At 32.5% G+C, this 21,392-nt stretch overlaps 2 protein-coding genes across 3 annotated transcripts in view; both read left to right on the top strand.

Moving 5' to 3' along the window:
• Positions 1–8,815, top strand: part of LOC126744688 (soluble guanylate cyclase 88E) — a 58,130-nt gene extending 49,315 nt beyond the window's left edge. Inside the window, exons 11-17 of one of the 2 annotated variants that reach the window (XM_050452202.1) lie at positions 1,967–2,042; positions 2,098–2,249; positions 2,302–2,550; positions 5,965–6,172; positions 6,228–6,402; positions 6,623–6,757; positions 8,191–8,815. In XM_050452202.1, coding sequence (XP_050308159.1) covers positions 1,967–2,042; positions 2,098–2,249; positions 2,302–2,550; positions 5,965–6,172; positions 6,228–6,402; positions 6,623–6,757; positions 8,191–8,334 — 1,139 coding nt within the window. In that variant the 3' untranslated portion in view covers positions 8,335–8,815. Of the gene's footprint in view, positions 1–1,966; positions 2,043–2,097; positions 2,250–2,301; positions 2,554–5,964; positions 6,173–6,227; positions 6,403–6,622; positions 6,758–8,190 lie in introns of both variants that reach the window. The other variant, XM_050452201.1, reaches the window with a different exon arrangement.
• Positions 8,816–14,254: 5,439 nt separating this feature from the next.
• Positions 14,255–18,020, top strand: LOC126744700 (GILT-like protein 1). Its single transcript, XM_050452220.1, has 5 exons — positions 14,255–14,408; positions 14,605–14,736; positions 14,797–14,976; positions 15,041–15,184; positions 16,932–18,020. The coding sequence occupies exons 1-5, from the start codon at positions 14,334–14,336 to the stop codon at positions 17,046–17,048; spliced, it is 648 nt and encodes a 215-aa protein (XP_050308177.1). The 5' UTR covers positions 14,255–14,333; the 3' UTR covers positions 17,049–18,020.
• Positions 18,021–21,392: the final 3,372 nt, after the last annotated feature.

Below are 21,392 nucleotides of genomic sequence, written 5' to 3'. Positions count from 1 at the left end.
ATTTGAACCAACTGTACAGTAACTCCAACTACCTGGAATTAATGAAAATTAATTACGAGTACCTGCAATAAGTGAACAATGGCAAAAACTACCTGGAATCTAGCAGAATTTTAAATCAAATGTCTGTAATAGCCTAGAATTAAAGGCAACTCTTTGTTTTGTTTCTTATGAATTCTAGGCACTCAAAGATATTTGTCAATAATTCCAGGCACACGAGTCCGTGTCTCAAAATTGACATTTGAAGCACTTTGAGTGCCTATAAGTGACTCTTAAGCCTCTTCTAGGAACTTGAAGGTATTTGAAAGTTTATTCCAGGCAATTGGGGCAATTTGACGACCTGGAAAAGTCTTCTTGAGGTTCGTCCAGGCACTTGATGTTATGTGGAAGCCTACTCCAGGCATTTGAAATATTTTGACTACCTTTAAGTGACTTCTAGGTACTCGTAAACTTCCTCTAGAAACTTTAGTATTTTGAAGCGCTTTGACTGCCTGTAAAAGTTTTTAAGTCTTCTCAAATTTCTCTTTCAGATACTCAAGAGTATTTCAGATTCTTTTTTAAGAATCAGAGGTACCTTGACTGCCTGTAAGAGTCTTCTAACTTTTCTTAATCTTCGTCCAGGCACTTGAAGGTATATGGAAGTGTATACCAGGCATTTGAGATACTTTGACTGCCTGTAAAAGACTTATAAGTTTTTTAAATTTTCGTCCAGGCACTTGAAGGTATTTGGACACCTATTCCAGGCATTTGAGACACTTTTACTGCTTGTAAGAGTCTTCTAAGTCTTCTTAAGCTTCTTACAGGAACTTGAAGGTATTCGGAAGCCTATTCCAGGCATTTGAGGCACTTTGACTACTTAGAAGTGACTTCTAGGTACTCCTAAACTTCTTCTAGGAACTTGAAGGTATTAGGAAGCCTATTACAGGCATTTGAGACATATTGACTACCTATAAGTGACTTCTAGGTACTCCTAAACTTCCTCTAGGAACCCGAAAGTATTTGAGAGTATATTACAGGCATTTGAAGCACCTTGACTGCCTGTAAGAGTCTTCTAAGTCTTCTTAATCTTCTTCCAAGCACTTGAAGGTATTTGGAAGCATACTCCAGATATTTGAGGCACTTTAACTACTTCTAAAAGACTTCTAGGTACTCTTATACTTCCTCTAGGAACTTGAAAGTATTTGAGAGTCTATTTCAGACATTTTGGGCTTTTTGAAGCGCTTATTTGGAAGCCTATTCCAGGCATTTGGGGCACTTCTAGGTATTCTTATACGTTCTCTAGAAACTTGAAAGTATTTTAGAGTCTATTCCAGGCATTTGAGGCTCTTGGACTGCCTGTAAGAGTCTTCCAAGTCTTCTTAAGCTTTTTTCAGACACTTGAAGATATTTGAAAGCCTATTTCAGACATTTGGGGCACTTTGACTGCCTGTGAGAGTCTTCTAAGTCTTCTTTTTGACATCAATGAGTTTTTAAAATATTTTTCCAGGAATTTGAAGCACTTGGACTGTCTGTAAAGAGTCTTTTAAGCACTCTCAAGCTTCTTACAAAAACTTGCACATATTTGGGAATCTATTCTAAGCATTTGAGGTACTTTGACTGCCTATAAGAGTCTTCTAAATCTCATAATAACCTCTGAATTTTTTGTCTCATTTTTTATGACTTGAAACCACTTTTCCTCGTCTTCTTTTCATTGACTTATTCCTGTCAAAAATAAACCCTCTCTCTTCCTCTGGAAATTCTACTGTAACTGCCTTACTATTTAAATCTCATGATACCAGATGGCACCTCTTGCTTAAGAAAACTTCCCTCCTAACTGTGGCAACCCTGCATTTCATCCTTTACTCCACTCATGACGCATGTGTACGTCACCTGTCAAATCTAAAACTACGTGCAGGCAACACAGTGCACCGCGACGTTGCCAACCATCGATCTTTTGACAAACGTTTCTTATTGGCTTATTTAAATTTAGGTCAGCACCTTCGGATCCGCGTGGGAGTACATTCGGGCGCAGTCGTGGCTGGTATAGTAGGATTGAAAATGCCCAGGTAAGTACTATTTGGACTTCTAACTCTCTTGGACTGTACCACATATTTGGAATAGGTACTGCCTATTTGGTGATAGTGTAAACACAGCCTCCCGAATGGAATCCTCCAGCGAAGCGATGAAAATCCACATATCAGAGTACACAAGAGACTGTTTGCCGCACTCGTATAAAGTGCAAGAAAGAGGCGAGATCCAGATAAAAGGAAAAGGTAAGTAATACTCTTCTTGGTCGTAACGTAATGATGCGATTGGTCACTTTAGGTACTATGAAAACTTATTGGTTATTGGGAAGGGAGTGCAGAACCCCGGTACCAAGATTACACCAAGCAAAACCGGTGGTACTCTCGCAAGAAGTGTCCCTGAGGTCTGAGATAACGAACGGTCAATATTCCAGACCTACGAGTCCCAAGGACCTACTGGGAAGGACGGTGGTATATTCCCCCATCACGTTCCAGGATGTTGCTAGGAGGAGTATTGCCAGTTCGCCCGTTAAAACTTCTTCGAATAACCGTGGTAGGAACATTTCAATTTTTTCTGTTTATTATGAGGTTTTTTTCTTCTTCCAAACATATTTGTTCAAATATCTTTGGTTGGGTTGGTTTTATCGAAAAATGCGTAAGGACTTAAATTATTGTCCAGATGTTTTTCTATAAAAATGGTTTCTAGTAAGTTTTCTCTAGAACTAACGGTTTTTAAGATATTTGACCTAAATTGCTTGGACATACCAACTAACCATGGAAATCCTAACATATTTCCTTTAGTATCTTCATTTGTGATGGTCCAATTATTTTAAATAATTTATTTTTTACTTTTAATGTTTTATAATAATTTTTGGCTTTTAATTCCAGAATTTTTGGAAATTTTAACATTTTCCAGATTTTTTCAGTATTTTTATGATTCCAGGACTTTGGGTCAATTATCACGTCTTCCAAGTATTTTAAATAATTTTTCTTTTAATTTTAATATCCTAAAATATTTTTTTCTGATTAATTCCAGAAGTTTTGAAACTTTAAAAAATTTGGAATTTTCCAGATTTTTTGAAAATTTTTACAATATATCAGGCATTTGGAGTTATATATAATAGACCCTAAAGTGATTTTCCATGCCTGCCAAGTATTCTAAATAATTTATCTTTTACTTTTAATGTTTTAAAATACATAATTTCCTGTTTTTAAATTTTAATTCCAGAATTTTTTGGAACTTTTAACATTTTCCAGATTTTTTGAGTATTTTCATAATATTCCAGGTATTTGAATAAGGTTTTCTTTTATTCCAGGACTTTAGGTCAATTATCACGTCTTCCAAGTATTTGAAATAATTTTTCTTTTATTAATTTTAATGTTTCAGGATAAGTTTTTGTTTCCAATTTTTAATTCCAGAAATTTTGGAATTTAAAAAAAAAATCGGAATTTTCCAGATTTTTCGAACATCCTTACAATATTCCAGGCATTTGGAATAAAATATAATAGACCTTAGAGTGATTTTTTTAAGCCTTCCAAGAATTTTAAATAGGTTACCTTTTAATTTCAATGTTTTAAAATAATGTTCTATTTTCAATTTTTAATTTCAGAAATTTTAAAATAAAAAAAAAATTTGTTGAGTATTTTTACGATATTCCAGATATTTGGATAAAATTTTGTTCTATTCCAGGACTTTGGGTCAATTATCACATCTTAATCTTAATGTTTTAGGATAAGTTCTTGTTTACAATTTTTAAATCCAAAAAGATTGAAAATAAAAAAAAAATTAGAATTTTCCAGATTTTTTGAACATTCTTACAATATTCCAGGCATTTGGAATAAAATATAATAGACCTTAGAGTGATTTTCCATGCCTTTTATGTATTTTAAATAATTTACTTTTCAATTTTAATGTCCTAAAATAAATTTTTGTTTTCAAAATTTAATTCCAGAATTTTTTGGAAATTTTAACATTTTCCAGAATTTTTCAGTATTTTTATGACATTCCATTCATTTGGATAAAATCTTATTCTATTCCAGGACTTTGGGTTAATTATCATGTCTTCCAAATATTTATTTTCTTTTGATTTTAATGTTTTAGGATAAGTTTTTGTTTCCAATTTTTAATTCCAGAAATTTTGAAATTTAAAAAAAAAATTAGAATTCTCCAGATTTTTCGAATTTTCTTACAATATTCCAGGCATTTGGAATGAAACATAATAGACCTTAGAGTGATTTTCCATGCCTTCTAAGTATTTTAAATAATTTGTCTTTTAATTTTAATGTTTTACAATATACTTTTGTTTTTAATTCCAGAATGTTTGGAAATTTTAAAATTTTCCAGACTTTTTTTTGATTATTTTTACGATATTCCAGATATTTGGATAAAATTTTGTTCTATTCCAGGACTTTGAATTTTTTTTGTATTTTAATAATACTCGAGTCATTTAGAATAAAATCTTGTTTTAATCCAAATAGGTTTTGGATTCCATTTTTTAATTTTAGAATTTTTAAAATTTTCCATTTTGTTTTATTGCGGGACTTTGGAATTATTTTCCACGTGTTCCAGGTATTTTAAATGATTTTTCTTTTATTTTTCGTGTTTGAAAACAGGTTTTGGTTTTCAGTTTTTTAATTTTTAAGTTTTACCAGATTTTTTCGGCATTTTTGTAATACTCGGGACATTTGGAATAAAATCTTGATTTATTCCAGGATTTTGAAATCATTTTCTACGTCTTCCAGATATTTTAAGTCACTTTTCTTTTAATTTTAATGTTTTAAAATAGGTGTTGGTTTTAAATTTTTAATTTTAGAATTTTTGAGTTTTTCTAGATTTTTTCGGCATTTTTGTAATACTCGAGACATTTGGAATAAAATCTTGATTTATTCCAGGATTTTGAAATCATTTTCTACGTCTTCCAGATATTTCAAGTCACTTTTCTTTTAATTTTAATGTTTTAAAATAGGTGTTGGTTTTCAATTTTTAATTTTAAAATTTTTGAGTTTTTCTAGATTTTTTCGGCATTTTTGTAATACTCGAGACATTTGGAATAAAATCTTGATTTATTCCAGGATTTTGAAATCATTTTCTACGTCTTCCAGATATTTCAAGTCACTTTTCTTTTAATTTTAATGTTTTAAAATAGGTGTTGGTTTTCAATTTTTAATTTTAAAATTTTTGAGTTTTTCTAGATTTTTTCGGCATTTTTGTAATACTCGAGACATTTGGAATAAAATCTTGATTTATTCCAGGACTTTGGAATCATTTTCTACGTCTTCCAGATATTTCAAGTCACTTTTCTTTTAATTTTAATGTTTTAAAATAGGTGTTGGTTTTCAATTTTTAATTTTAGAATTTTTGAGTTTTTCTAGATTTTTTCGGCATTTTTGCAATACTCGAGACATTTGGAATAAAATCTTGATTTATTCCAGGACTTTGGAATCATTTACCATGTCTTCCAGATATTTCAAGTCACTTTGCTTTTTAATTTAAATATTTTTAAATAGGTTTTGGTTTTCAATGTTCAATTTCCAGACTTTTTGAGTATTTATTTTATTATTCCAGGCATTTGCAATAAAATGTTGTTTTATTCCAAGATTTTGAGGTAGGTAATTCTTCCATGCCTTGCAGGTATTTGCAATATATTTGCATATTATTGCAATATAATGTTTTTATTTAATTTTTATGAAATTGTCATATTTTTGGTTTTTATTCCAGGCTTTTAGAATCAGTTTGTCTATTTTCCAGACGCTTGAAGTGATTTTTAATGACTTCCAGACATTCAACGTAACTGTGTAAATTCTCCAGAAAACTGGATTAATTTTATATTAAATTATTTGAAAGAAATGCATTAAATTGATTTTAAAGCAAATATGTGTTAAAAGTGCAAATATTGATCTGAAGGTGGTTGTTCAACATTGACCTTGAAACTCTTCACTTTTAAAAATCTTAACTGTTTTACAGGGACAAGGTCAAACTCGGAGGGAGCAACTGCCTCCCTATGGGATCCAGTGCACTACTTCGGAACTCCCATATCCAGACGTGAATCTCTGGATGACTGTGAATGCGACAATAACAGTTTGCTTAGTAATAGCGCTAGCTTAAACAGTTCCAGGAACACTTCGCCCCCGCCACTTTACACTGAACCTAAACCTTTAGTGCAAGAAGAAAAGTAAGTTGACTGATGATCAAATGCTTAGTAAAATCCCGGTTTTTCCCCTAATTAGAAAGAGGAAATCCATTGATATCGCAAGCAGTACAAGTTCGATCAATTCTCCAGCCCTGACCACGCCCTCGAGCATTTTGGTCAAACGACGAGACTCCGGACACACCTCAGATGCCACCGCGGTGAAAAAAGTCGAGATCGACGACGTACCGACCCAAATTGAACCCCAGGAAAACGTACGTATATTTTATACAGTGCGAGAACAGTTATTACCGCACTCGTACCCCTGGCGCCATCTAAGAGTCACGTGTCAAAACAAGAACTAAGGTCACACGATTTGAAGGATACAAATGTGTATTTGTATTGTATACCGTGGGGCCATCTGGTTGACATGACTGAAAACATGTTCTAAGGTATCTGAAGCTTGTACAGTTAAATTTCTTTGGTTTTTTCCAGAATATTCACAGTCACAGTCCACCAGAGACGCCGGAATTCGGAAGGGCGATGTACAAATACGCGAAAAAGTTGAACAAACATAAAGAAATTCCCGAGTCGAGGAGTGAGGGCGACATCAAGAAGAAGGAGTTTCTGGTAAGCACTCAATCCTACTCAGTTGGAATCCTGATGATAAACTTGATAAAACTGGTTCTATCTGATGGTCTGTCCTTATCTGAACCGTGAAACAACTGTGTCCTTTCACTGTCCTTCCTAATCAATCTCTGATGATAAGCTTGATGCAACTGATTCTAGGTTCTTCCTGTTATCCGTCCCTTTTGTTCCTGAAGGACTCTTCTTGTCTTATTCATAGTACGGACTTGATAAAAGAGTTGATTTCTCTTCAATAGTCCAAGCAAGTTTGTCTTTACATGAATGAGTATGGAGGATTGTTCCAAATAGAAGGAGCTAGAGAAGGCGACTCTTTAATTGACATAATGATTTTCTTGAGTATGGAGCTGTCGTCTGCATAAATACGCTTTGAGATGACGTAAAACAAAAATTATCAAAGTGCACAGCATCCCAAAGACATTTAAATTGAAATTACTGTTACAGGTTTCGCTCGACTAGGGCATCATCAGACCATTTTTTTTTTTTTTACAAACTATTACAAACATCAAATGAATTTGAGGCTTAATGTTTCTAGTGCCTTTATTAACAACTTTAGGTGTTTTGTCCGTTTAGGGCATACTCAGACCAAACGCTCAAAATCCACAGCAGTTCACAAACATTTAAATAAAATTACAGTTGCAGGTGTCGATCCGACTAGCGAGCATCTTTAGACCAATTTTTTTTTTACAAGGCAATACAAACATCAGATGAACCTTCAAGGTGACCACTCACTTCCAAGTCCAATATCTCAAACAGTAATGGGACTATTGACATGAAACAAATTGCATTATATTCAGAAGAGCACTCCTTACCAACAATGTTAATAGCTCAAATCAGTTTAATAAAAAATTTCAAAGTTATCAAGCTTTTTAAGCAGTGATATCCGATGACGATGTCTCACGTTCAAGGTGACCACTCACTTCCAAGTCCAATATCTCAAAGACTAATGGGACTATTGACATGAAACAAATTGCATTATATTCAGAAGAGCACTCCTTACCAACAATGTTAATAGCTTAAATCAGTTTAATAAAAAATTTTAAAGTTATCAAGCTTTTTAAGCAGTGATATCCGATGACGATGTCTCACGTTCAAGGTGATCACTCACTTCCAAGTCCAATATCTCAAAGACTAATGGGACTATTGATATGAAACAAATTGCATTATATTCAGAAGAGTACTCTTTGCAATTAGTGTTCATAGCTCAAATGAGTCACATTAAAAATTTCAGAGTTATCAAGATTTTTAAGCACTGATGTCCAATGACAATGTCTGATTTTCAAGATGACCACTCACTTCCAAGTCCAATATCTCCTAGACTAATGGGACCATTGACATGAAACAAAAAGCGTTATATTCAGAAAAGCTTTCTTTACCTGTAGCATAATCCAATATAAATTTTTTTTCTTAAATTTTAGACTAGGAGCAGTTTGATCAACAGCAAAAGCCATCCGAGCCTGGGAGATAAAACCGATAACAGTAGACAACAGCAATGCTGTTCCGGATTCGGCACCTCCAACAGTAGACATAAGTTACAAAATAACGCTTGCAGTATGATTTAATGGAGTTATTTTTTTTATGTGATGGAAAATAGTTCATATCTGAATCAAGCTATTACTAGGTTAAGCACCAATCGAATTACCGTTATTAATAACAATTTAGTTTGTATAGGCGTTGTTTCATCTAGTCATTTGTACATATTTTTGTTAGCTGGTTTAACAAAAAATAAATAAATTATTATATTTTATATAATGTAATGTTTCACTTTGCTATGTGTATATTTTGCAGTATTCTTTGTATATTTTAAATAAAAATTAGATGGAAAATATTCAAATAGATAGTGAATGTTTATTATTAATAATTATGAAGTTTATATACTAAATACTCAAAGAGTTTAATGAAGTTCACTTGGATTAATAGAGAAATGTAATGGCAGGCAATCAAAATGATGAAGAAGATTTATGTGTGATTATACAGGATGTTAATTAAAAATTATATTAAATTCAAAAGAACTTTATTGTATATGTGAAAATTGTATTAAGTTTTTTAACAACCTGTATAGATTATAGGCATTAGCTAGATCACTGTAATAAATACAAAATTCACTAGCTAAAAATAAAATTTATAAAAAAAAACAATTTTGTTTCTTTTTCTAATAATGACTAACTGACTGAGAGGTGATTATCTGATGAGTTTGTGCAAGAATCTGTACACAGTCGAAAGCCTTGGGAAGGTCACAAAATAAGCAACAAAGTATTTTGTCAAAAAATCGTGTATTGTAACCTTTATAGAGCTTTTAAAGGCATTTGATACCATACCTAATGAAATCCTTCCGTAATTATTACGATGATTAAGATCTATTTTCTATTATATTTGTAATTTCAATAGGAGGTCCTTAAAGACCAAGATTGGGACCTACTCTCTTTAGAAGTTACTTTGATACACTTTAAGGACTAAAACATGCATTATGAAAATTGTAATATTAAGCATTTCCAGGTCTGATATAGATCCAGGAATATTGAAACTGCATTCCCAGATTGTCCCTTAAAAATTTTCCAGGAATGTGAATTAAAAAAAATACTTATAAAATAAATAAAAACAATAAAATACTTTTCACGCGAATTCCGAAAGTTTCACAAACAGCTGCTAGGACCATTATATACGACTGCAATGGGTGTAATCAAGTATCCACCAGTCCGTATATGTAAACGAAAAATGTTTGCCAATGGGTCCAGTGAAAGTGTTTGAATTGATGTCGAGTTCAGATCTATAGAACACACATCCTAAGATACCTGACTTTTTAAATGAGGATCTGAGTTTAAAGTCAAATATCTCAAAAACCAGTAATGATAACTCAATGAAACAAACTGCATATGATTCAGAAAAGGTTTTTCTATAAAGTTTGTTAAGAAATAAAAATGATTTGAGTAAGACTTGATGAGATATAGGCGCTCATAAGGTCTCTGGTCCAGTAGGTATGTTTTGTTCTGACCATCACTGAGTTCAAACTCAAATATCTCAAAAATAAATAACGTTAACTCGACGAAACAAACTGCGTATGATTCAGAAAAGGTTTTTCTACAAAACAGTGATTTTTAAAAAACAATTTCTTACTGGTAAATTGTGCGGGGTGGGTGGGGGGGATAATGGTAGGGTTGATGAAAAACAGTTTTTTTGCAGAAAATAATTGCTTGAGGAAAAAACCAGTATAGATAACTTAACGTAAAAACTGCACATAATTCAGAAAAGATTTTTTAAAAAATAAAAATGATTTGAGTAAGACTTGATGAGATATAGGCGCTCATAGGGTCTCTGGTCCAGTAAGTATGTTTTGTCCTGACCATCACTGACTCCAAACTCAAATATCTTAAAAACCAATAATGATAACTCAATAAAACAAACTGCATATTATTCAGAAGAGATTTTTCTACAAAGTTTATTAAGAAATAAAAATGATTTGAATAAGTGTTAATGAGATATGGGGGCTTATACACTCTTTAGTTCAGTAACTATGCTTTGTCCTGGATCACTGACTTCGAACGCAAATATCTCAAAAACTAATAATGATAACGTAATGAAACAAACTGTTTATGATTCAAAAAAGATTTTTCTATAAAGTTTGTTAAGAAATAAAAATGATTTAAGTAAGACTTGATGAGATATAGGCGCTCATAGGGTCTCTGGTCCAATAAGTATGTTTTGTCCTGACCATCACTGACTTCAAACTCAAATATCTCAAAAACTAATGAAGATAACTCAATGAAACAAACTGCATATGATTTAGAAGAGATTTTCCTACAAAATTTATTAAGAAATAAAAATGATTCGAATAAGTATTGATGAGATATGGGGTCTCATACACTCTTTAGTTCAGTAACTATGCTTTGTCCTGGATTACTGACCTTAAACTCAAATATCTCAAAAGACAATAATGATAACTTAATGAAACAAACTGTATATAATTCAAAAAAGATTTTTCTATAAGGTTTGTTAAAAAATAAAAATGATTTAAGTAAGACTTGATGAGATATAGGCGCTAATAGGGTCTCTGGTCCAGTAAGTATGTTTGGTCCTGACCATCATTGGCTTTAAACTCAAATATCTTAAAAACCAATAATGATAACTTAATGAAACAAACTGTATATGATTCAGAAAAGGTTTTTCTACAAAACAGTGATTTTTGAAAAACAATTTCTTACTGGTAAATCGTGCGGGGTGGGTGGGAGGCTAATGGTAGGGTTAATGAAAAACAGTTTTTTTGCAGAAAATATTTGCCTAAGAAAAAAACTAGTAATGACAACTCCACATGATTCAGAAAAGATTTTTCTACAAAGTCTATTAAGAACTAAAAATGATTTGAATAAAACTTGATGAGATATAGGCGCTCATAGGGTCTCTGATCCAGTAGATATGTTTTGTCCTGACGATCACTAACTTCAAACTCAAATATCACAAAAGCCAATAATGATAACTCAATGAAACAAACTGCATATGATTCAGAAGAGATTTTCCTACAAAATTTATTAAGAAATAAAAATGATTCGATAAGGTATTGATGAGATATGGGGGCTCATACACTCTTTAGTTCAGTAACTATACTTTGTCCTGGATCACTGACTTCGAACGCAAATATCTCAAAAACTAATAATGATAACGTAATGAAACAAACTGTTTATGATTCAAAAAAGATTTTTCTATAAAGTTTGTTAAGAAATAAAAATGATTTAAGTAAGACTTAATGAGATATAGGCGCTCATAGGGTCTCTGGTCCAGTAAGTATGTTTTGTCCTGACCATCATTGACTTCAAACTCAAATATCTTAAAAACCAATAATGATAACTCATTGAAACAAACTGCATATAATTCAAAGAAGGTTTTTTTACAAAGTTCATAAATAAATAAAAATGATTTGAATAAGTGTTGATGAGATATCGGGGCTTATACAGTCTTTAGTCAAGTAACTATCCTTTGTCCTGGATTACTGACCTCAAACTCAAATATCTCAAAAACTAATAACGATAACTCAATGAAACAAACTGCATATGATTCAGAAGAGATTTTTCTACAAAGTTTATTAATAAATAAAAATGATTCATGTCAAGGGCGTCGCCAGAGAGGGGCAGGAGAGGGCAGTTGCCCTCCCCCTAGAGGCCTAGAGGTTAACGCATTTCGGGGGCTCGAAGCGCTCGCAAGTGAAAAGCGAATTGAAACGATTACGCTCACTTTGAGCCAAGAACCTACGGATACTATGGAAAACGTACGACTTTACCAAAGACGCCCAGTATCTGAAAAGAAAATTCAATCGTTCCTGGTTGGAAATGTACTCACCATGGTTAGCATACTCCCGCCAACAAAAAGAAGCCTTCTGTAAATTTTGTACACTATTTCCACCCAATCTGAGCTCCGTTAGAGGTGTTTTAGGTCCGTTCATTATAAGGCCGTTTTGTAAGTTCAAAGATGTCATGGAAACACGCAGATACTCACTTTCATAAGACGGCATTGGAACCAGCTAAATCTTATCTTGATAATGTGCCAGTAGATGTGCAAATTAACAAATACTCTCAGGAAAGTCTTGAAAAAAACAGGAAAATTATAAAATCGATTATTTCCTGCATTGCGTTTTGGCAAGCTATGGTGATGGAATTCTGGAAGGGCTGTATAAGATGCGAATTGACGCAGGAGACACTATTTTAAAAAACCATCTTGAGCATGGAAAGTAAAATGCAAGTTATCGATCGGTTGATATCCAGAATGAGATTATCAGTATTTGTGGAGATGTTATTAAGGTCGATTGCATCAAAAATGTGAAGATATCGCAAGCATATAGTATTTTAGCAGACGAAACAGCGGATATCTCTGGAAAGGAACAGCTCTTAAATGGCATAAGATATTTTGATGAGGAAACCAGCAACATTGAAGAAGTATTCCTCGGATTTGCTGATCCTACAGCCTTGGACAGATTGCCACGGCAATAAACGAATTCCTGACGAAAGAGGATCTCGATCCAGATAAATGCGTTGGTTTGGGATTGGATGGTTGTGCCATGATGTCTGGAAAAGAAGGTGGCGTTCAGGTTATTTTGCGTAAAAAATACAAGAAAGCACTATTTTTTCATTGCTCGTCACATAAACTCAACCTGGTAATCAATGATCTGAATGCTCTGCCGGAGATCCGAAATACTGTTGGGGCCATCAAAGATATAATTACATTTTTTCGTGAATCGGTTCTAAGAAGAAAATTAATACCCAATATTCCCAAGCTGTGCGAAACAAGGTGGAGCAAGAAATACAAGAGCATCAGAGTTTTTAAAGAGAACTTTTGTGATATAATGGAGGCACTAGAAACCCTGTCTCGAGATGGCAATGTTGCGACAAGGAAACATGCATATCAGCTTCCAAAGTTTCGTTTATTTTTAGCCTTGGATTGATAGCCAAATATTCCGCTCTTTTAGAACCAACAGTAAACGTGCTCCAATCAGTCTTTTTTCAGCAATCAGCAATTCAGGCATATTGGTCGTATTTTAAAACTGATCAAAAACCACCGTGAGAATCCCGAAAAAATAAGAGAAGAAATTTTCAAAGATGCTTCTGTTATTGCGGAAAAAATTGGATTGGATATGAAATCAATACCGCGTACTGCTGAAAGGCTACAACACCGTAAGCCCCTCAGAATTTTGGCGCAGGTCCATAACAATTCCTTATTTGGACTCAATTATAAATTCCCTAGAAATAAGGTTTTCTGAAGAAAATAGACCATCATTTACTTAGTCAAAACTACATCCTGCGCAAATGAAAAACATTTCTTTGGAAGAACTTGAAGAGGAATTTACAAATTTTTACGGTTTTACAAATATCCAAAATGAGATAGAGCTTTGGAAAAAAATATGGGAGGAAAAAACAGAATCGGTCAGAATGAGTGTTGTGGACATCCTCAAGGAAACTGATGATTTCTTTCCTGAAATTAAGAAGGCTTTACAGATCCTTGTTGTTGACTTGTACAGTTAAAAGGTCATTTAGTAGCCTTAGGAGAATCAAAACCTGGTTGAGGAGCACCATGTCTGAAACTCGACTCAGTGGCCTCGCTATGATGAGTGTACACAGGCAATACATTTTTAAAAACTTGGACGATTTTGTGAACAAAGTGACTAACGAATTCGCAAAGAACCCTAGAAGATTATGTTTCAATTGATTTTCATGTAAATATTTTGTTCGGTTTTTTTTTTTTTATTAAAATTTTTGTTTTTTGACTTTGTCTTTTGCCGCCGACGCCCTTGATTCATGTCAATATTGAAGAGATATGGCCGCTCATACACTCTCTAGTCCAGTAGCTATGCTTTGTCCTGGAGCCTTTATCACTGATAACTCAATAAAACAAACTGCAAATAATTCAATAATAATGTTTTTTTAATTAATTCTTCATCAGAGAACTCTAGCAGTGAAACCTCGTTTGAAAAACAAAAATGTACCTTAAGGCGATAAAATACAATAAATGGAATAATTTATTTTTTACACCTAGATTTAAATAATTCATTTAAAATAAGTGTGATTTAGTTTTAGCGAATATGTTGAGCCAGAAGCTGATGCTGTTTGTTATTGTTTTCGCGACGTTTTATGCGTTATTCGCGTATGGGCAAAAGGTAATTTGATTATGCATGTGAATTTACGGGATACGTATTTTAATTGAGACGATTCATCCAAAATTTTCAAATTTGGTATAGATCCTTCTAAAAAAAGTTTTATTATTCAATCATTAAAGAAACTAACGAGAACCTTCTTGAAGTATTAACACCACCCAGTTTTAAAACGAACACTCTATATATTACCGTTTTTTAGGTTGACATTTCCCTATATTTCGAAGCTCTATGTCCCGACAGCCTAAACTTCATCATAAATCAACTGCATCCCAACTGGGAAGACATCAAAGACCACGTGAACATCAAGTTTATTCCATTTGGAAAAAGTCACGTATAAATTCTCTATTTTTTTTTTGAGGTTATTTTAGTTAAAAAAAAACGCAAATTTTAGAGTCTTGAGGGAGGAACGAGATTCGTTTGCCAACACGGCTCCAAGGAGTGCAAAGGCAATCGGATAATGTCTTGTGCCCTCCACAGGATTCCGGACCAAACATTACAAGTCCAGTATCTAAGATGCTTCATGGATGTATACAAGAATGTGGTTTTTAGTGATAATGAGAATGGCAGCAAGGTAAGGAGGACAATTTTCCTCCTTTTAAGATCACCCCCTTATTTAGAAGATATATTCATTTTAGTGCGCCGTTCTTTTAAACTTAGACTCAACTGACATTACTGAAAACTGTTACAACACTAAGGAAGGTACAAAGTTACAACTGCAGGCGGAAATCGATACGAATACAGTTGGGCCAAAGTTCGTTCCCACCATAGTCTACAACGGGGTAAGAGACTATTATTTATACACCTTGATTTCCTAATTAAAATCGCAAACATGTTTCGCATATTCTTGTAATATTCGCATATATTTCAGTTAAATTCTCTATGAATTTAAGAGTTATAGAGGCGACAGTATAATCTAGACAAATTTCTGGAATATTTAAGTTTTAGAAGCAAAGAGTGTTTTTTCACTAATTTCACCCCGCTGAATCCAAAAATGCCGGTGGCCAAAGCGAAATCGCAACCGGAAGTGAGATATGCAACATGGGCATTAGAAATTTCTGGTGTAGCTACATCTTTAGTCGCAATATTGTTTAGCACATTAGATTCATTTATAGAGGCAAGGTTATATGTTTCCATAACCTGTAAAATTGAGTTTTCATCATGTGCATCTCTAGAACGTCTTCCACGTATTTCTTCTTTATGACATATTTCACTTGGGGGTTTTTTAAATAAATTGTATGTTTGCTCCGATATTTTGCTTCTCCAGTGAAAAAAAAGACAAAGCCCATCGATGCATCTTTGCAGGTGCCAACAACTCATTCCTGTGCATGATCTGGATCTACTTGGCAAAATGTTTTCTTAGTTCTTAACACAGCAAAATCGCCAGATCGAAAACCAGCCTCTACTTCAGGTGGCAATAGGTTCATATCGGCAATGTATACTGATAGAGATTTTAGGTATATTCCATGATCATAGAGAGCTATATAAGAAAGCATGTCCGATAGCTTTTCCAATTTCCACCCCGGATACCTCTTGTAAACATGAGTAAAGTCAAGACCATGTCTATGTACATCCACCAAAGCTTGAAGTTTTTGTCTGTTTCAGATCTATTTTTCGGAAATAAAAATAAATATTTCAAAAGACAGGGGGAATTGAGATATTCTCTAAAGTCATTAAGATGGCGGTTGGCGGCCTTTGATGATAACTTATGTGCTTCTGGAAAATCCTGTTCACCAAGAAAATTAAGAAACAAAGGATGCAGGAGGCGCCAAAAAGCTTGTAAAGTAAGCTTGTGAGCTCGGCTTTCCCTTCAAGAACTTTAGTTGCAGATCCTTCCGCCATCAAGTCACTAGCCACCCATAAGTCTTTAAGTTCACTGTTTCTGGGCCATATGCTTACCGATGACATGCATGAAATTGAGTGCAATATGAAGACCACCCATTCGGAGAAAAACGCGATTCTGAAAGACAGGAGATGCCCACCACAGTAAACCGCCTGATCAGCTGTAACGACGACATTTTTCCAAGCTTGTCTGCTAGTGAGACGCTTCTGAGAAGAACGTTCTGTAATGTTGAAAACTCGTGAGCAGGATTAAGAATTAAAGGCATGGGGAATAATGTTTGTTTCTGTTCTGTTAAATTCCGTTCAACCAATTTGCCGTTCATTCTCAGACCGGACCATAAGAAATGTCAAGTCTTCCAGTCTCGATTCTAATACTACCTTGGACATTGTCTCGAAGTTGAAAGGATCGGAAGCAGTGTACCACGATTCATCAACTGGCTCTTCAAATCGGCGGCTCCTGTTTATCAAAAAATGGAACTCTTTGGGAATTTGAAGAGTGGTTTGCTTTGCCATAGTAACTTCAGCCAAGATATTTAGAGGTATCAGCACATTTTCTTTGAAAGGCAACCGTTTGAGTTGCATGGAAAGTTTTCTTGCCGTCAAGAGTATCTGTTAACATATCAATGTTGTCAGCATAGTATAGGGTCATGTTGGGTGCGCAAAAACTAATTTTCAATCGTATTTCAGGTTTTCGACCAGCGTTTGCAAGACAGAAGCTTAAGTAACTTCAGGGACGTAGTGTGCGGTCTAATATCTCAATATGATTCACAAGGGTGTAGCCGTAGAACTTTGATTTCTATTTAAAAATTGAGCACTATATTAATTTAATTTTATTAAAAAAAAAGTATGTTGCATATAATCGTGTTAATTAATTATAGTTTAGTAAGTTTTCTCTTGTATATAGTTCAGGTCTTTTGATGGTTAAAAATGAGCGAAGCTTGTGATTTATTACTATAATGAATAGATTTTAATTTAATACAAATTTGAAACAATAAAATGGTAAAAATATAAAGGAAAATACAGTCGGATTATTGCTCTGGTTTCTTTTACGCCTTGGCTTAGTTGCTACCAATGTTTGTTTAATGAATAATTAACATTGCAAATGACATGTATCGGATAAATTGGAATCTAATAAAATGTAATTATTAAATAATTTAAGGATGTTCTCTTAGACTAAGGGGCTTAAAGACCTGAATGGCTAAATTATCCTTGAAACAAGAACAATATAAATAAAAAAATATTAATTATTTATCTTGAAATGTTAGAGATTTCCCTGTAATTGCGTTTGATTTTATTATTCCAAGCAGCTAAGTCATAAAGTATGGTTTTTGTTAAATTATTTATAAAATTATTGCAACAATAAATAATTATTAAAAAAAATTGATAAAATAAAAAAAACACTTACCTGCTATTGTCTTTATAATGATTCAAATTTATATGAAACAAATAAGCAAAAAAATTGTTCTCTCTTTTTTTACAACCTGTATAATTTAAATATTAATTATTACATAAATTTTAAAAAAAGTTTGACGTGCACTGGTTTGCACCTAGACGATTAACTGGATCAATTTAGTATGAGTTAAAGGGAGACAGAGCGTGACGAATTCCAATGGCCGTCAAAAGTTTGATCGAGCTTATGTTTATTATTTTTTTACATTAAAATTCTATTAAGAAAATATAAGTATTTTATTTATTTTTTTTTTTAATATTTTTTTATACTCTCTATATTTGAATTACATTATTTTTAATAAAAAAAATTATATTTTTAGTACCGGCGCTCCTGTATTTTTTTTTCTCTATTAAACCCTTTTATTTTCCATTAATTCCCTTATAAAACATTTAATTTTTAAATATTTTTGTACACTCTCCATATAGGTATGAATTATTAATATTTCATGAATAAAAAAATGTTTGACATGCACTGGTTTCAACTTGGAAGGTTAATAATCAGTTTAATACAAGATAAACAGAGACAGAACAAGGCGAATTTCGGTGACCTTCAAAAGTTCGAACGAACTTATATTATTTTTTAATATAAAAATGATGTTAATATTAGTTTGTTTAGTCCAGGTGCCCGTGTAATAAAACCTCCAATATCTCATTTTCTAGTGTACGGCCTTGGGTAATAAAAACCTTCAGAAGATCCCACAAACCAAGAATAACGCCCTTCAAACCTCGAAAATCCTTATGTGCTTTCATGTAAGAAAAAATATTTTTTTTTAGTACAGGCCCTCCTGTACATTTTTTCTCTTGTACCTTAAAGTAATTTTAAAATTGAAATTTCGCGCCGTTAAATTTGACGTCATACGTGTTATCAGTTTTGCTAGGTTGGTATGAGTGATGTGGATAGACAAGTAATAATTAATTTAGGTTCACAAATTTATGGAATTCAAACGCTATTAAAAGAACTTTTTTTTTAATTCACTTATAAATCAATTTTTGTTCATTTTTGTACATCCTGTATATTTTCAATTATATTTATTTCATAAATTTTAAGAAAATGTTTGACGTACACTGGACGATTAACAAGAGATCAGTTTAACGCAAGCTAAAAAGAGACAGAACATGGCAAATTCCAGTAACTATGAAAAGTTTGATCGAACTTATGTTTATTATTTTTATATTAAAGTAAATATAAGGTAGTTTGTTTAGTCCAGGCGCTTCTGTAAGATTTTTTCTCTTAAACCCATAAATTTTTGATTAAACTTTTTTTATAATTAACTTTTTTAATCAATATTTATTTCGATTTCTTACACCCTCTTGGGGGTTTCCTAGGCACTAAACGAATTAAATTGGCCCAGTCTCTAGGAATTTCTATTTTTACTGTGGTATTTTTTCTAGCCTTTTCAATGGTTGCTTTCAATGAATTTGGTCGGCTTCCATATGAGTATGTCCCGGAATAAGAAATTTGTGATATATGCTGACATGCCTTCCTTCTCGTTTAAAATATTCTTTAATAATCGTTAGTTAATTAAAATGTTTTTGTTTTATCCAGGTCAACAATCACTGTACATAATTATTTATATCGATATTGGCCTTATAAGAAGTTATATAATATTGGATGCCTGGGGCCTACGTTCACATTGGCCCTTTTATCTGCTGATAGCCCTTATATATTCTGAAAAAAGAGTATAAAATTGAAATATTGACATTGGCCTTTAGCGGATTTGTAATTTTTTTCCTGTGAAAGATAGACTTTGGCCCTTATTACACATAATAATCTGGTCTGTGCCGATTTCAAAAATGCACTTAAGCACAAATCTAAAAAAAATGACTTTGGCCCTTTTAGAACCAAGGCCCAGAATTATTTTATAAATAAAAAAAAAATTGACATGCACTGGTTTGCACCTTGACGATTAACAAGAGATCAATTTAACACAAGCTAAAAAGAGACAGAACATGACAAATTCCAGTAACTATGAAAAGTTTGATCGAACTTACGTTTATTATTTTTATATTAAAGTAAATATAAGTTAGTTTATTTAGTCCAGGCGCTTCTGTTATAAAAACTGTAATCTCTAAAAACCTTCAGAAAGTTCTATAAATCAAGAATCACGTTATTCTAAGCACATAAATATGAGAAAAATTATTTTTTTAGTACAGGCGCTCCTGTATGATTTTTTCTCTTAAACCCATAAATTTTTGATTAAACTTTTTAAATCAATATTTATTTCGATTGTTTTAGGCCCTCTATATTTGAATAATTATTTTATAAATAAAAAAAAGTTTGACATGCACTGGTTTGCACCTTGACGATTAACAAGAGATCAGTTTAACACAAGCCAAAAAGAGACAGAATAAGGCGAATTCTAGTGACCATCAAAAGTTTAATCGAACTTACGTTTATTATTTTTTTTATTAAAGTGAATATAAGTTAGTTTGTTTAGTCCAGGCGCTTCTGTTATAAAAACAGTAATGTTTGAAAACCTTCAGAAAATTCTTTAAATCAAGAATCACGTTATTCTAAGCACATAAATATGAGAAAAAATATTTTTTTAGTACAGGCGCTCCTGTAAGATTTTTTCTCTTAAGCCCATAAATTTTTTATTAAACTTTTTTTATAATTACCTTTTTTAATCAATATTTATTTCGATTGTTTTAGGCCCTCTATATTTGAATAATTATTTTATAAATAAAAAAAAGTTTGACGTGCACTGGTTTGCACCTTAACGAGTAACAAGAGATCAGTTTAACACAAGCCAAAAAGAGGCAGAGCATGGCAAATTCAAGTGACCATCAAAAGTTTGCACGAACTTCCGTTTATTATTTTTATATTAAAGTGAATATAAGATAGTTTGTTTAGTGCAGGCGCTTCTGTTATAAAAACTGTAATGTTTGAAAACCTTCAAAAAATTCTTTAAATCAAGAATCACGTTATTCTAAGCACATAAATATGAGAAAAATTATTTTTTTAGTACAGGCGCACCTGTAAGATTTTTTCTCTTAAACCCATAAATTTTTGATTAAACTTTTTTAATCAATATTTATTTCGATTGTTTTAAGCCCTCTATATTTGAATTATTATTTTATAAATAAAAAAAAAGTTTGACATGCACTGGTTTGCACCTTGACGATTAACAAGAGACCAATTTAACACAAGCTAAAAAGAGACAGAGCATGGCAAATTCCAGTAACCATCAAAAGTTTGCACGAACTTACGTTTATTATTCTTATATTAATGTGAATATAAGTTAGTTTGTTTAGTCCAGGCGCTTCTGTTATAAAAACAGTAATGTTTGAAAACCTTCAGAAAGTTCTATAAATCAAGAATCACGTTATTCTAAGCACATAAATATGAGAAAAATTATTTTTTTAGTACAGGCGCTCCTGTAAGATTTTTTCTCTTAAAACCATAAATTTTTGATTAAACTTTTTTAATCAATATTTATTTCGATTGTTTTACGCCCTCTATATTTGAATAATTATTTTATAAGTAAAAAAAAGTTTGACGTGCACTGGTTTGCACCTTGACGATTAACAAGAGATCAATTTAACACAAGCCAAAAAGGGACAGAATAAGGCAAATTCTAGTGACCTTCAAAAGTTTGAACGAACTTCCGTTTATTATTTTTATATTAAAGTGATTATAAGTTAGTTTGTTTAGTCCAGGCGCTTCTGTTATAAAAACAGTAATGTTTGAAAACCTTC

This window comes from Anthonomus grandis, chromosome 14 (genome assembly GCF_022605725.1).
Source record: "Anthonomus grandis grandis chromosome 14, icAntGran1.3, whole genome shotgun sequence".
In the NCBI taxonomy this organism is placed as follows: Eukaryota; Metazoa; Arthropoda; class Insecta; order Coleoptera; family Curculionidae; genus Anthonomus; species Anthonomus grandis.
Note: the sequence above shows the minus strand (reverse complement) of the source record. Positions and strands in the feature narration are given on the sequence as shown.

Coding starts and splice junctions, on each gene's coding strand:
- LOC126744700 (XM_050452220.1), top strand. CDS start 14,334: ATGTTGAGCCAGAAGCTGATGCTGTTTGTTATTGTTTTCGCGACGTTT. Junction 14,977..15,040: donor ATAATGAGAATGGCAGCAAG/GTAAGGAGGACA, acceptor TATTCATTTTAG/TGCGCCGTTCTTTTAAACTT. Junction 15,185..16,931: donor CCACCATAGTCTACAACGGG/GTAAGAGACTAT, acceptor ATCGTATTTCAG/GTTTTCGACCAGCGTTTGCA.